At 48.2% G+C, this 17021-nt stretch overlaps 1 protein-coding gene across 6 annotated transcripts in view; it reads right to left on the bottom strand.

The window, feature by feature from the left end:
- Positions 1-17021, bottom strand: part of LOC140717613 (uncharacterized) — a 344930-nt gene that overhangs the window by 78960 nt on the left and 248949 nt on the right. For all 6 annotated transcript variants that reach the window (XM_073031183.1, XM_073031184.1, XM_073031186.1 and 3 more), the window contains 5 exons: positions 12975-13001; positions 4291-4365; positions 971-1030; positions 776-847; positions 311-364 (listed from right to left, as the gene is read on the bottom strand). In XM_073031183.1, the coding sequence (XP_072887284.1) occupies positions 311-364; positions 776-847; positions 971-1030; positions 4291-4365; positions 12975-13001 (288 nt within the window). The remainder of the gene's footprint in view (positions 1-310; positions 365-775; positions 848-970; positions 1031-4290; positions 4366-12974; positions 13002-17021) is intronic.

Genomic DNA, 17021 nt, shown 5'->3' with positions numbered 1-17021 from the left:
CAGTCACAGGACTCTTGAGTTCCTGATCATCTGAAAGAGCTGAGAAACGCTGACCCTCATCTGGAGTCCCTCCTACATGGAGGCACCTTATTTATCAGGATTAATAACACTACTTCAAGAGTGTCACCAACACTATTCTCAAGAGAATACAGAGAGCTGAGGGTGGGAGAGCTGAACCATAACTGAGACTGTCTCCAGGAGGCTGGAGCTCCCGGTGTGGAGGGGGCAGTGACCGGCTGGTACTGCAGTCATCACCAGAACTTGGGAAAGCATTCCCTTTGCTCTTTACACTGATTACTACAGTACTTACCACTTCCCCCGGAAGTCCAGGCACACCTGGCAAGCCATCATTCCCGGGAATTCCCTAGAAAGGTGAACACAGTGTTAGATGGAAGGTTTACCTCAGTGCTGGAGACAGCAGACGCCAGTGGCAACAGGGAGGGTTCAAGGAAGGCATACAGTAGAGAGGGACTGCATTAGTCCTGGTGGGAAGGGTGGCTTTTTTCCCTTTATACCCAGGGAGGCGAGGGGTCATGTTTAAGTTGGTTTTGGAAAGCTGGTAGCCGAAGGAAGCACACTTCCCTGTCCAGCTGTGTGGTGTGCATTACTGATAAAGTGAGGGGTGTGTTGGTGTTACAGTGTAGGGTGTGGGGTGTGTCACTGTTAAAGTGAGGGGTGTGAGGTGTGTCGGTGTGAAAGTGAGGGGTGTTTCTGTATGCTGTTGAAAGGGAGGTTCAGATTTGTGGAGTGAACCCTGCCTCAGTTCCTGCCTTACCTGCCTTCCCATTCCTCCAGGGGCTCCAGGAGGTCCAGGCGGTCCAGGTGGCCCCGGAGGACCAGGAGGGCCCTGAAAAAGAGAAATGGAAAAAGTCAACACTAATGTGAAGTCATAGACGGGAATGAAACTGAATATAGCGTTTCGCAGGACTGTCTGACTACAGGCACTAGCCCAATTTTGGGTGTAACTCACCAAAGGACCCATTGGCCACATCTGTCGCTTAGCAGGAGCCCCCGGCAGCCCGTGTTCTCCCTGTCCAGGGGAACAATAAAGGCATCAAGTCAGGTCTGAGTAACTGCAGGTCTGGAACATTAACCCTCTCCCATTCTCACATCCTTTCCTGTGGGAAGTCACAGGATCAAATAGGGAACATGGCACTAGTAGGCCAAATGACCTACTGTGGGCAATGTTACTCATCTCAATCTATAAGCTGAACGTGAAACAGCTGGTTGTGAGAACTCTCTAACAAGGGTTGCTGTTACAGTGTTCGTTCCACCAGTCATTGAGATAATGGCTGAAGTGTGACTTCACCCTTTTACCAGCTCATACTGCTCTTTTTATGGGTAGGAACCTCAGAATTCTGGGTTAAAATAAATGATTCAGCTGGCATCAGCTAATGTTTACCATCAGTGCCCAAATCTCCCAGCAGCCGTGAAGTGGGGAAGAGTCCCCATCGGAAGGGCTTCCTCTGTCATTAGACTGGGTCCCTCATCCTCGGGTCATCCCTAAGAGAAATTGCTCATCTATCCACTTAGATAACTTTCTTCAATATCCCACACTCTTCAATATCATTAAATCTGTACTCAAACATTCTCTGTATGAGTAATTCTGTCCCTGGAGTGCAGCAAGCAGCCTCTGAGGTCACTGTGTCTGCTCTTTGCATCCATTTGCAACACAAACACCTATGTCAGGATGCTATTCATTGACATAGTTTTTGGAGGAGAAGATGGCGGCGCGACACAGCGCACGCGGCCTCTCTGGAGAATGATATCTGTTATCTGTTAAGTAGGGATCCGTGCACAATTCTGATTTGATGGAGGCAGATGTGAGAGCGTGGAGGAACATCTGGAGAAATTTCTGAAATGCCCGCTTCACTGCCGCTGTTACTGTGCGGTCCGGAATCTCCGGAGGAGAAGGCCTCCGAGACCTCGGCTTAGCTTGTTTCGGCGGCCGGGACAAGGTCGAAGGCGCTCGGCAGAGGATGGCGCTCGGGAGGCTGTATCGGTTGGGCTGGTTGGAGGCTCCAAGTTTTCGGACGGACTCAGAGTCTGCTGTCATCAGGCGCTTCCGAGGCATTAGTTGTCAGTGCCTGGAAGTTTATGGCAGGGAGAGTTTCTCCCTTTTGCTGCCCAATATCAGGACTATTGGAGTCGATCGGAACTTGAGACTTTTTAAAAACCGTGACCATGGTCTGCGTTTATCGAATTACAGTATTGCTTTGCACTGCTGTAACTATATGCTATAATTATGTGGTTTTGTCAGTGTGAGTCTTGGTTTGTCCTTTTTTTTATTTTGTGGTATCACTCCAGAGGAACATTGTATCATTTCTTAATGCATGCATGCATTTATTAAATGACAATAAACGAGGACTGAGTGTCCTCATGATCTAAATCATTCCCACAATCCTGATTGAGAAGTTGCGGAACCTGGGCTCTGTACCTCCCTCTGCAATTGGATCCTCGACTTCCTAACCTGAAGACCACAATCTGTGCGGGTTGAGTGATCACATATCCTCCTCGTAGAATCTTAGATGGTGACGAGGGTGTACAGGAATGAGATATGTCAACTAGTGGAGTGGTGCCACAGCAACAACTTGGCACTCAAAGGCAGTACGACAAAAGGGCTGATTGTGGACTTCAGGAAGGGTAAGGCAAAGGAACACATACTAGTCCTCATAGAGGGATCAGAAGTGGAGAGAGTGAGCAGATTCAAGTTCCTGGGTGTCAAGATCTCTGAGGATCTAATTTGGTCCCAACATATCGAAGTAGTTATAAAGAAGGCAAGACAGCGGCTATACTTCATTAGGAGTTTGAAGAGATTTGGCATGTCAACAAGTACACTCAAAACTTCTATAGATGATGTACTGTGGAGAGCATTCTGACAGGCTGTATCACTGGCTGGTATGGCGGTGGTGGTAGGGGGGCACTACACAGGACCGAAAGAAGCTGCAGAGGGTTGTATATTTAGTCAGCTCCATCTTGCCTACAAAGTACCCAGGACATCATCAAGGAGTGGTGTCTCAGAAAGGCAGCGTCCATTATTCAGGGCCTCCAGCATCCAGGGCATGCCTTTTTCTCACTGTTATCAGCAGGTAGGAGGTACAGAAACCTGAAGGCATACACTCAGTGATTAACCTAGTGACGGATTAACCTAGAAGCAAAAGTAGCATATGCTACAGGCCCCGCACTAAATGCTTGCCAGCTGCAGTCTGGTGAAATCGGCATCTCATCGTATTCTCTCGACGATCTGGCAATGCTGTTGTTTTCATGTCTGGGGGGCTGCATGCTGCATAGTATGTGTGTGCAGGCGTGTGTTGCCTCCTTGCTGTGTCGTAGTGACCTTTGTGCTATCTCCCACACTCCCAAGCCACTGCAGCGTGCGCTGTTACGCTGCTGGAGGGTGCACCGCCGTGGTGAGCCTGCGACAAGGGATGTGCGACTCAACAGTTTTATGTGACCCGGTTCACAATTCCTCATTTTTTTCCTGATTTTAGGTAGTCCGAACCAGCTCAGGAACATACAAGATCGGATTAGACTGTGAGTTTCAACCTGTATTTCCCAATTGAAATGAGTTTCAATAAGCAACTAAAGAGATAATTTTCAGAACACTATTCCTAGTTGGTTGTTGAGTGCACGTGATCCACACATACTCATAGTCACAACAGTCACATAAATTTGTTATTGTTCACTAGTCTTTGTGGATACCGCTACTTAGCTTTTGTAACATAAACTATTTGTTTTTAAATGCATATTTCATTAATTTTTTTCCATTGCATGTCACTATGCTTCTGGAAGTGCAAAACGTAAAGTGAAGGAAGAAAAAGAAAGAAGAGACCAACTTGTGATATCAAAAACACGTAAGTTGTCAGAATATTTTAAGAATGAACTAAGGAGCACCGTGGGTCAAAACAGATTGAACTATCTCACTCTAATGAGCACTGAACATGAACTTCTGTGTGAACTAGACATTTCCAGTATCAACAAATTTGCTCATGCTAAATCTAGAAAATGTAACTTTTAAATTGTAGTTTTGTTACTTTTGACATTTGAAATTGATAGCTACATGTAAGTAATACTATTACTGAAGTGTCAGACATTTGTCGTATTATCTGGCTGTATAGCAAATGAAAAAATTGAATTACTTTACTATGCAAGTAAATAATTTATGCTTTAATACTTATGTGCATTTTTTAAATTTAGGGCCCCTTTATAACATATGCTACAGGCCCCGCACGTTTAACCCGGCCCTGACAGGGTCCCAGTGCTCACTGCACATTGCCACATGGTACTTACAGAAGCTCCCGGCTGTCCATCTCCTGGCTCAGTAGGAGGCCCATACACACAAAAACAGGGTTCAGCTGCTGCTCCCTGTAGGGGAAGGAGCAGACATGGTCATCCATCTCTTCCTGCTGCAACAGGCTGAAACTTACAGAGAGGTCTTACTCCCCAATGAGGGTCACTCCACAGCTACTTGAAGTTTCATCCACAGCAAAGGTCCCTCTATATTGAGGGTGACTCTCAATGGAGGGGGTCACTCCACAGTGAGGTTCCCTCTACATTGAGGGTGACTCTAGAGGGAAGGGTCACTCCACAGTGAAGTTCACTTTGCAGTGAGAAGGACTCCAAAGAGAACATTCCCTCTACATTGAAGGTCTCTGCACAGAGTCTTGTCAAACAGTCCCCAGAGGTTACACACAGTACGTCTGGTATTATTTAACACAGTTCCCTTTTCATTTCAGTGCTGCTGTTCACACCTGGAATTCAGGATTGTGATCATTTCTCACATGTTGGTAAAATTGATGGGTACTTATAAACATATAACAATTACAGCACGGAAACAGGCCATCTCGGCCCTTCTAGTCTGTGCCGAATGCTTACTCTCACCTAGTCCCACTGACCCGCACTCAGCCCATAACCCTCCATTCCTTTCCTGTCCATATACCTATCCAATTTTACTTCAAATGACAATACCAAACCTGCCTCTACCACTTCTACTGGAAGCTCATTCCACACAGCTACCACTCTCTAAGTAAAGAAATTCCCCCTCGTGTTACCCTTGAACTTTTGCCCCCTAACTCTCAACTCATGTCCTCTTGTTTGAATCTCCCCTACTCTCAATGGAAAAAGCCTATCCACATCAACTCTATCTATCCCCCTCATAATTTTAAATACCTCTATCAAGTTCCCCCTCAACCTTCTATGCTCCAAAGAATAAAGGCCTAACGTTCAATCTTTCCCTGTAACTTAGGTGCTGAAACCCAGGTACCATTCTAGTAAATCTTCTCTGTACTCTCTCTATTTTGTTGACATCTTTCCTATAATTTGGTGACCAGAACTGTACACAATACTCCAAATTCAGCCTTACCAATGCCTTGTACAATTTTAACATTACATCCCAACTCCTATACTCAATGCTCTGATTCAGAAAAGCCAACATACCAAAAGCTTTCTTCACCACCCTATCCACATGAGATTCCACCTTCAGAGAACTATGCACCATTATTCCTAGATCACTCTGTTCTACTGCATTCGTCAATGCCCTACCATTTACCATGTATGTCCTATTTGGATTATTCCTACCAAAATGTAGCACCTCACACTTATCAGCATTAAATTCCATCTGCCATCGTTCAGCCCACTCTTCTAATTGGCCTAAATCTCTCTGCAAACTTTGAAAACCTACTTCATTATCCACAACGCCACCTACCTTAGTATCATCTGCATACTTACTAATCCAATTTACCACCCCATCATCCAGATCATTAATGTATATGACAAACAATATTGGACCCAGTACAGATCCCTGTGGCACACCACTAGTCACCGGCCTCCAACCTGACAAACAGTTATCCACCACTACTCTCTGGCATCTCCCATCCTGTCAGGAGGGGCCGGTTGCGGTAGGACTCAAGTGCAGACCAATGAATGTTCTTTTACCAGGATTTTATTAGCGGCCACAGGGGCAACAGTCTTTCAACACCAGGAGGCAGGCACGAAGCCGGAATGGCAGGCGGAGGTCTTACCCGGGAAAGGCTGTCCGTCCGGCGAGGGCAGACAATTACGGGTGCTTCAGGCAAGAATCAGGTTCCAAACAGGCAGAATCCGGAAACACAGAATTCAACAATTTCAGTTGGCAGTAGTCACTATAGCAGGCTGGAATGACTCAGTTCAGGACTGGGACGAACAGGCAGAGTGCGTGAGTCGAGGCAGGGTTTAAGTGGACCGGGTAATGAGCGAGAACAGAAACAGGTGGGTGCTATTGAGGAGATAAGTGGGGAATTGGCGAGAGTCCAATTCGGGAAGGGGCTGGTTCAAAGCCCACATGGCCAGGTGAAAGAAGGTAGAATTTAAGGGTTGTCGTGGTCCAGAGCTATCAGCAGAGCCCCTTTGACCCAGTGTTCAGGCCGGATCCTTAACAGTACCCCCCTGCCCACGGGCGTCTCCAGACGCCCTTCTTGCCGGTATGGGATGGCTTCTATGAAAGTCCCTGATGAGAGAGGGATCCAGGATATCCCGAGCGGGAACCCAGCACCTTTCCTCAGGGCCATAGCCCTCCCAATCCACGAGATATTGCAGTCCATGGCCCCTGCGTCGAACGTCCAGTAATCGGCACACAGTGAAGGTCTCTGAGCCAGCGATGAGACGGGGAGGGGGATTCGGGGCGGGACAGAGGGGGTGGCAGACGAAGGGCTTAATCCTTGAAACATGGAAGGTAGGGTGAATCCTGCGAAGGGTAGGGGGGTAGATCCAGACGCACCGCCGAAGGGCTGATCTCCTTGGCGATGGGGAAAGGCCCAATGTATCGTGGCGCCAGCTTGCGGGAGTCCACCTTTAAGGGGATATCCCGCAAGGATTACCACACTTTCTGACCTTGGTGGTAACGGGGGGGCCTCGATGCGGTGACGGTCTGCTTGCTGCTTCATTCTGGCGGTAGACTGAAGCAGCGCCTCTCGGGCTCGCCTCCGGGTCCGTGAGCACCTCTGGACAAACGCTTCGGCTGAGGGAACGCCCTCTTCCTCCTCCTGAGGTGTGAATAAGGGGGGTTGATAGCCAAGACAGCACTGGAACGGTGACAGACCTGATGAAGCAGAAGGCAAGGAATTGATGGCGTACTCGACCCAGGGAAGTTGCCGACTCCAAGAGGAAGATTCCCGAGACGTCACACAACGGAGCATCACCTCCATCTGCTGATTAGCCTGCTCGGTCTGGCCTTCACTCTGTGGATGAAACCCAGATGAGAGGTTAACCTTGATCCCGAGTAGTTAGCAAAAGGCTCTCCAAAAGTGGGAGGTAAATTGTGAACCTCTGTCAGACACCACTTCAACGGGAAGACCGTGAATACGGAAAACATGCTGCATCACCAGGTCGGCAGTCTCCTCGGCCGAGGGCAGCCTGGGAAGGGGCACTAAGTGGACCGATTTGGAAAAACGATCCACTATGGTAAGAATGGTGGTGTTACCGTCAGATGGGGGGGAGACCGGTGACAAAGTCCAGTGCAATGTGTGACCAAGGCCTTCTAGGAACAGGTAGGGGTTGCAGGAGACCAGTGGGTGGTTGGCTGGAGGTCTTGTTCTGTGCACAGACTGGGCAGGCAGAAATGAAGCTCTTGACATCCTTCCTCAGGGATGGCCACCAAAATCTTTGTCTGATGGAAGTCGTCGTGATTCTGATGCCAGGGTGACATGCCAGTCTGGAGGTGTGTCCCCACTGGAGAACCTGGGAGCGGACCGACTGGGGGACATACAATAGGACACGCATCAGGAACCGACTCACCCTGTTGGGCCGACCGGACCACAGATTCAATCTCCCACTGTGCTGCGGTGACCAGACATTGCTTGGGGAGAATGGTCATAACCTCGGGTGCCTCGTCGGTTGTGGGAAACTGCCTGGAAAGCGCGTCAGGCTTGCCGTTCTTAGAGCCAGGGCGGTAGGTCAGGATGAACCTGAAACGGGCAAAAAACAGGGAACACCGACCCTGGCGAGAATTGAGGCGTTTGGCGGAACGGATATATTCCAGGTTCTTGTGATCCGTCCAGACTAGAAAAGGGGTAGTCGTTCTCTCACGCCAATGCCGCCATTCCTCAAGAGCAAGTTTAACCGCCAACAACTCCCAATCGCCGATGTCATAGTTGCATTCTGTGGGCGAAAATTTTTGGGAGAAAAAGGCACACGGGTGTACTTTGTCGTCCTCTGCTGAACGCTGTGACAGTATAGCCCCAACTCCTATGTCAGAGGCATCCGTCTCTACTATAAACTGCCTGGTTGGATCGGCCTGAAGGAGGATAGGGGCCCTGGTGAAACGAGTCTTTAGATCCGAAAAGGCTTTCTCAGCCACTGGATTCCAGGCGAACTTCGACTTGGAGGAGGTTAGGACAGTTAGCGGGGTGGCCAGGAGGCTGAAGTTTCGGATAAATCGGCGATAGAAGTTGGCAAACCCAAGAAAGCGTTGGACCCCCTGTCGAGAGGCGGGTTGCAGCCACTCCTCTACCGCCTTGATCTTCTGAGGGTCCATCTGGATCTTTCCAGCGCTGATCACATATCCCAGGAACGAAGTTGAACTCCGGTGAAATTCACACTTCTCCACCTTCACAAATAACTGATTCTCCAGGAGTCGTTGGAGTACCCGGCGGACATGCTGGATATGTTCAGAGAGGGACCTAGAGAATATCAGAATGTCATCCAGGTATACGAATACAAATTGGTTCAGCATGTCCCGGAGGACGTCATTTACCAGAGACTGGAACACAGCAGGACCATTGGAAAGTCCGAAAGGCATCACCAAATATTCAGAGTGCCCGGAGGGCGTATTGAATGCGGTCTTCCACTCATCCCCCTCCCTTATGCGGACCAAATGGTAAGCGTTGTGGAGGTCGAGCTTGGAAAAGATAGACGCACCCTGGAGCAATTCAAATGCAGATGACATAAGCGAAAGAGGACAGCGGTTCTTAACGGTGACCTCATTGAGACCTCTATAGTCCACGCAAGGACGCAGGGACCCGTCCTTCTTGGCGACAAAGAAGAACCCTGCGCCTGCTGGGGAGGAAGAGGGACAGATAATTCCTGCAGCCAGGGACTCCTGATATACCTGTCCATCGCCGCCCTTTCAGGGGGAGACAGGGAATACAGGAGATCAATAGAGCAATCATAGGGCTGATGTGGGGGTAAGGTGGTGGCCTGAGTCTTGCTGAATACCAGCTTTAGGTCCCGATATTCTGGGGGTACAGAGGACAGGTCGGGAAACTCTTCTGTAGGCAGAGGAGCCGGACTTGGAGTAGAATGAGCAACACGCAGACAATGATTTAGGCAGAAGGGACTCCAGCTTAACCCTCTGATATTCGACCAATCGATGTGTGGACCGTGCAGAGCTAGCCATGGGTGACCTAACACAACTTCAGCTTTGGGGAAATCGATTACATGAAAAATAATACTCTCCTGGTGATTCCCAGAAATGAGGAGACTCACCGGAGCTGTGGAGTGGGTAATCAAGGCCATTTTCACCCCGGTTAGGCCGCTGGCCTCCAGGGGTTGCTTTAGACGGGAGAGTGGCATCCTGAGTTTGGCCACCAAACTGGAACTGATAAAGTTTCCCTCAGCCCCGGAGTCGATGAAGACTGAGACAGTATGTCTCCTCCCTTCAGCCAGTATAAAAGCGGGTAGCAGGGTCCGAATGATGGGGGACCGGGAAAAGGAAACATTGCTCGTCCATAGTCCCCTCTTTACGAACGAGCGTTGTCTTTTACAGGACAACTGGATACATAGTGATCAGCCTGACCACAATACAGACAAGAGTTGGTCCGGAGTCTCCTCCTTCGCTCCGAAGGAGACAGACAGGCACGATCAATCTGCATGGGTTCCGTTGGGCTGGCTGGGGGTGACTGAGGATTCAGAGAAGGAGACGTGGGTGCGGGCTGGAAGAATGTCAGACGTCCCCTGGTGGTTCTTCGGGAACCCCGGATCTCACGCTCCCACTGACACTGTTTTATGTGGCTATCAATTTTAATGGCCAAATCGACCAGCTCTTCGAAGTCGGTAGGCAGGTCGCGGGCGGCTAGCTCATCCTTAACCTCCTTGCTCAATCCATAGAAGAACACGTCAGATTGGGCTTCCGAACCCCAGTGGGTAGTGGCGACTAGCATGCGGAACTCAATGGCGTAGTCCAAAACAGAGCGGTTACCCTGACGAATCCGCAACATTTCCCTTGCTGCTTCTCGCCCCTGCTGGGAGCGGTCAAAGACTCTTCTCATCTCCTCACAAAAGTCTTCAAACGTTTGGCAAAGCAGGGTTCTGCTGTCCCACACGGCCGTACCCCACTCTCTTGCTCTTCCCGACAGCAACGTGATCACATAAGCGATACGGGATCGATCAGTGGGAAAGGTAGCGGGCTGCAGCTCAAAAATCAACGACAGGAAGGATCTGCAGGTGCCTGGGTCGCCATTGTAAGTTTCGGGTGGAGGTAAACGGGGCTCTCGGGCTGGTAGGGTTGGAGCCTGGGGGGCTGATGTTGCCGCAACAGGAGGGTTAGGTCTTAGCGCTAGCTGAATCTGCTGTAGATGGGAGGCGGAGAAAGCTTCCATTGACTGGGTGACAGAGGCAAACTGCATTTCGTGTCTCCCTAATAACACTCCCTGTCGGGAAAGGGCCTCACGTACCTGGTTGGGGTCTGCTGGGTCCATATGGCCTGTTCGTTCTGTCAGGAGGGGCCGGTTGCGGTAGGACTCAAGTGCAGACTAATGAATGTTCTTTTACCAGGATTTTATTAGCGGCCACAGGGGCAACAGTCTTTCAACACCAGGAGGCAGGCACGAAGCCGGAATGGCAGGCGGAGGTCTTACCTGGGAAAGGCTGTCCGTCCGGCGAGGGCAGACAATTACGGGTGCTTCAGGCAAGAATCAGGTTCCAAACAGGCAGAATCCGGAAACACAGAATTCAACAATTTCAGTTGGCAGTAGTCACTATAGCAGGCTGGAATGACTCAGTTCAGGACTGGGACGAACAGGCAGAGAGTGTGAGTCGAGGCAGGGTTTAAATGGACTGGGTAATGAGCGGGAACAGAAACAGGTGGGTGCTATTGAGGAGATAAGTGGGGAATTGGCGAGAGTCCAATTCGGGAAGGGGCTGGTTCAAAGCCCACATGGCCAGGTGAAAGAAGGTAGAATTTAAGGGCTGTCGTGGTCCAGAGCTATCAGCAGAGCCCCTTTGACCCAGTGTTCAGGCCGGATCCTTAACACATCCAGCCACTGTTGAATCTATTTTACTACTTCAATATTAATACCTAACGATTGAAACTTCCTAACTAACCTTCCATGCAGTACCTTGTCAAAGGTCCTACTGAAGTCCATAAAGACAACATCCACTGCTTTACCCTCGTCAACTTTCCAAGTAACCTCTTCAAAAAATTCAATAAGATTTGTCAAACGTGACCTACCACGCACAAATCCATGTTGACTGTTCCTAATCAGACCCTGTCTATCCAGATAATTATATATACTATCTCTAAGAATACTTTCCATTAATTTACCCACCACTGACATCAAACTGACAGGCCTATAATTGCTAGGTTTACTCTTAGAACCCTTTTTAAACAATGGAACCACATGAGCAATACGCCAATCTTCCGGCACCAACCCTGTTTCTAATGACATTTGAAATATTTCTGTCAGAGCTCCCGCTATTTCTACACTAACTGTTCCATGGTCCTAGGGAATATCCTGTCAGGATCCGGAGATTTATCCACTTTTATATTCCTTAAAAGCGCCAGTACTTCCTCCTCTTTAATCATCATAGTTTCCATAACTTCCCTACTTGTTTCCCTTACCTTACACAATTCAATATCCTTCTCCTTAGTGAATACTGAAGAAAAGAAATTGTTCAAAATCTCCCCCATCTCTTTCAGCTCCACACATAGCTGTCCACTCTGATTCTCTAAGGGACCAATTTTATCCCTCACTATCCTTTTGCTATTAATATAACTGTAGAAACCCTTCGGATTTATTTTCACCTTACTTGCCAAAGCAACCTCGTATCTTCTTTTGCTTTTCTAATTCCTTTCTTAAGATTCTTCTTACATTCTTTATATTCCTCCAGCACCTCATTTACTCCATGCTGCCTATATTTATTGTAGATATCTCACTTCTCCCTAACCAAGTTTCCAATATCCCTTGAAAACCATGGCTCTCTAACTTTTAACCTTTCCTTTCAACCTAACAGGAACATAAAGATTCAGTACCCTCAAAATTTCACCTTTAAATGACCGCCATTTCTCTATTACATCCTTCCCATAAAACAAATATCTGTCCAGGTATCTGTCACCACTCCACACATTCCTCACCTCAGGGATCATTCCCAGAATAAGGCTTCATCTGGAATGAGGGAGAGGTCCTGGCCTATACTGTCCTAGGACATCATGGTACATCTTGCTGAATCAAGGAAAAGCCCCATGGCGGGCATGACCTCTGCTTGCTCCATACGCTAAGCTGCCCTGACCTTGCCAACTCCCCCAGTGAGCTGGCAGTGCCAGACATCATGCACTCACTGCCAGTCTCCCTGGCTCGTCCCTACCCTGAGGCAGACAATCCTCAAACTCCAACCTGCGAAGCCCTGCAGAAACTGTATCCACCTTTACGCACGGGTATCCTCCCAAAGCAGTCTCGTCAGCACAATCACTTCTGTTGCCCAGAGGCAGTAGGAGCCAGGACACAGAGCAGGGGATAGTGGATGGTGAGGGGTGTACACAGCTTCTCCCCCACCATGAAAAGAACACAGCCTCCCTTGCCCTTTCCCCATGTATGGGACCTAACATTGTCAGAGTGGGCAGTAGGTATAGGGAGCTGAGAGGCCCATGCTTCAGACTGGACACACAGGAGATTGCAAACTCTGAAGTCCAGCAGTAATGTTATATTTACCAGCCCCTTCATCTACTGTCTCTGTGGAAAATTCTGGATTTTCCCAGAAATACAGAAATGTAAAACAGACCTTACCTTTTCACCTTTAATTCCAGGCACACCCTAAAGCAGGGACATAAAGGAAGAAATCTCTGTCAGTTTACATTGTGCTGGTAGTGAAACTTTAAACATGCTGTGGCTGACTGTAGCTCCTCCTTCCATATTAAACTACAATGCAAAAGGCGATGACTTAAAAAGCCAGCATCCATCATTAAGGACCCTCACCATCCAGGACATACCACCATCAGTGAGAAAGTACAGGAGCTTAAAGATGCACATTCAGCATTTTAGGAACAGCTTCTTCCCATTTGTCACCAGATTTCTCAATGGACAATGAACATGTATGTATTGCATTGTACTGCTGCCGCAAAAAAAAAACAAATTCCATGACATATGTGAGTGATGATAAACCTGAATCTGTATTGGGTCTCTATTCTGGACTGAGAGTGGGAAGGGGACAGGGAGAGAGGATTCATGGTGGGGAAAAGAGAAAGGCAGATGGTAGGGAGCGGGAAGCACCAGAGAGGCATTCTGTAATGTCTAGAAATCCAATTGTTTGGGATCAAATGACCTTGCCTGGTGGCTCAGTGATTGGTGTGTCTCTACCCTCTGCCTGCCCCGGCACTACTTCTCTACCACCTGTCCCACAACTCCCCTCCTGTGGTCCTCCACCTCAACATTCCCAACATCCTTTGCTCCCAACAGATTTAGAACTAGAACTAGAACTCTATATCTATCTCTCCCTCCCACCCTCCCTCCCCCCCTCACTGTCAGCCATTCCACTATATATGCTAGTACCTTTCCTGTAACAAAATAGCATTTTATCTTGACTAGCTGAGTGAGCACTTGTGGTTGCCATGGACTGGTTGTGCTGGGACCAGCTGGGTGAGCACTGTGCAATACCTGCATCCATGTGGTATTGCTCTGTGACTATTTACAGTAAGGAGAGTTTGAAAATTCTCTTCCTAATATGTGAAAACCTGCTTTCTGATTTTGTCACTGATCAATTACAGGCTTCTGTTCCCCTGCTTTGGAAGTTTTGCGCCCTCTAGTGCCTAGAGCTGGACCAGCAGTTAATGGAGTGCCATGGCATAGGTGTATTTTGCAGACAGGAAACTGGAGAAAGGAGCAGGTCAGAGCCCTGTGGGCAGGGTTAAGCCAAGGCATGGGCGTTGCTTTTTGCCAAAGTAGAACACCACAGACCTTAACCCTGTTGGCTTCTAATTCAGAATCAAGGCCAGTCCACAGACTGGAACATGGAAGAAATCTTTACACTGCTTAGGGGCTTTGTACAAACTCAGCAACTGAGCTAGCTCCAGAAATGTCATTTTCCAACAAACAATAGCGCACAGATGAACCTATGATTGCACATGTTCCTGTAGACTCAGCAGGGAGTCCCAAAACCAAGTAACACGGTATCAGCAAATCTGAAATTCACAACTCTTTAACTGCATTATGTCAGGAGAATGAGGAGATGATGTAAAAAAAAGGGCAGTTTGAAATGGGATGCAGGAATGGAGAGATCTAGGCAAATGCGCAATGCTCACTGAAAGTTTCAAACAGGCTAACAGTAGTTAGAAAGTTACATGTTTTCCTCGGGTTTATGAAAAAAAGAGACATCAGCATTTGTTATTATTTCTAAAAAGAGCAAGTGAGTCCTGTTGAATTCTGGGTCAGCTACAGCTGTAACACTAGGCACAGATCTGAGTATCATACTTCAGAGAGACATAAAAGATTTGGAGAGGCTCCAGAAGAGATCAGTTGAAGTGATTCCAGAGTTAAGTGGGGTTATTCTCCTTCAAACAGAGGAGATATTACAATTTGCATTGACAACTGTATATGCCCAGAGCAATATTAAAAACAACAGCAATATTTTAAACAGGTTGATAAAATATGAAACTGTTCAGATAACATTAAAAATAGTTTAGCCTTTAAACTGATACAGACAGCCTGACAGCCCTGAAACAAAACAACAGCAAATTTACAGGCATCTTTCACACTACTCCTTGCCCTCAAGATCTTCTTGTGCACTTGGATCCGCAATATCCTCACTTGCAGATACATGGGCACAAAGAATCACTATGTGCCCAGGTTCTACCTGTCACCCTGGCTACAAAGGATGGGTCTGGCCCCTTTACTGCGCAACACCCCTGTCAGCTGGTCATTGCCACCATACCTGTCCTTCGTAGAGAAGTTCTTTCAGGTCAACACCTTTGACCACAGGGCCATCAGGCAGTGGTCAGCACGTAAGGTCCTGCAGACACTGCAGGAGGAGGATGTGATGGACACAGTGGGGTGGTTCCTGAGCAGACCGTCCAGTTCATCTGGCAAAATGCCTCATTGCCAGACCTCACCAACAGGCACCAAGACCTCGCCTGGCTGGCAGTGAGAGGGGCTCTCCCAGTCCGATCCCTCCTGTGTGGAACATCGTCTCCACACCTCTCTGCACACGGGAGGACTGCAGTGAGGAGCAGTCAGTGACCCACCTCTTTGCACACTGTGGGTTTGCCGAGAAGGTGTGGAGGAGGATGGAAGGGACAGTGTCGAGGTTCATCCCCAGCAGCTGTGTGACAGAGGACTCTCTGATCTGCGGGCTGTTCCCAGGGACGCACACCAAGACCAACATCCGGTGCTGCTGGCAGATCATCAACTCAGTGAAAGACGCTCTTTGGTCGGCCCGAAACGTGACGGTCTACCAGCACATGGAGATGTCCGTGGGGGAATGCTGCCGACTGGCACATTCTCAGCTGCAGGAGTACGTGCTGAGGGATGCACTCAAACTCGGTGCAGCCACCGCAAGGGCCCGGTGGGGAAGGACCACAGTCTAGGGTTCTTTTCCCACGGGAGTTGAGGGGTAGGGGGTTGGGGTGTATACCCCTCAACAAGGGATTGTAAATATGAAATAACAGTGCCACGTGGGTGGCAAAAAGTATGAAAATGTAAAGACAGTAATGGAAACAGTTGTAAGGGATTGAAAGTCATTAAATGGTTTATTGTATATAATTTTATTTTTGAATAAAATGTATTTTGTTTAATTAAAAAAGCATATAAAATGAGGCCAGAGAAATAATAACAGGGGACAAGGAGATGGCCGATTAACTAAATGAGTATTTTGCATCAGTCTTCACTGTGGAAGACACTAACAGCATGCCAGATGTTGTAGTGCAGGGGTGTCAAACTACCAGCACACGGGCCACATCTGGTCCTATATAGCTGCAATATTACCTCTCGGCTCCTAAATTCAATTCCATGATTGATGAAGGCCAATACACCATTCGCCTTCTTAACCACAGAATCAATCTGTGCAGCAGCTTTGAGCATCCTATGGACTCGGACCTCAAGATCCCTCTGATCCTCCACACTGCCAAGAGTCTTACCATTAATATTATATTCTGCCATCATATTTGACCTACCAAAATGAACCACTTCACACTTATCTGGGTTGAACTCCACCTGGCACTTATCAGCCCAGTTTTGCATCCTATCAATGTCCTGCTGTAACCTCTGACAGCCCTCCACACTATCCACAACACCTCCAACCTTTGTGTCATCAGCAAACTTACTAACCCATCCCTCCACTTCCTCATCCAGGTCATGTATAAAAATCATGAAGAGTAAGGGTCCCAGAACAGATCCCTCAGGCACTCCACTGGTGACTGATCTCCATACAGAATATGACCCATCTACAACCACTCTTTGCCTTCTGTGGGCAAGCCAGTTCTGGATCCACAAAGCAATGTCCCCTTGGATCCCATGCTTCCTTACTTTCTCAATAAGCCTTGCATGGGGTACCTTATCAAATGCCTCACTGAAATCCATATACATGCATCAACTGCTCTTCCTTCATCAATGTGTTTAGTCACATCCTCAAAAAATTCAATCAGGCTCGTAAGGCACGACCTGCCCTTTACAAAGCCATGCTGATGACTCCTGTGGAGATGGTGCCCATGATAAACACCACAACAGTGAACGATGTTTTCTCCAGCCTCATCAAGGTCTTGGACAGACTGGAGGTTGACTGGAGTCACGCTGTCAGTGTGGCAACAGATGGCACACCATCCATGGTCGGGAAAAAGGCAGGTG

The sequence above is a fragment of the Hemitrygon akajei genome, chromosome 28, assembly GCF_048418815.1.
Source record: "Hemitrygon akajei chromosome 28, sHemAka1.3, whole genome shotgun sequence".
In the NCBI taxonomy this organism is placed as follows: Eukaryota; Metazoa; Chordata; class Chondrichthyes; order Myliobatiformes; family Dasyatidae; genus Hemitrygon; species Hemitrygon akajei.
This window is presented reverse-complemented; position numbering and strand designations above follow the sequence as displayed.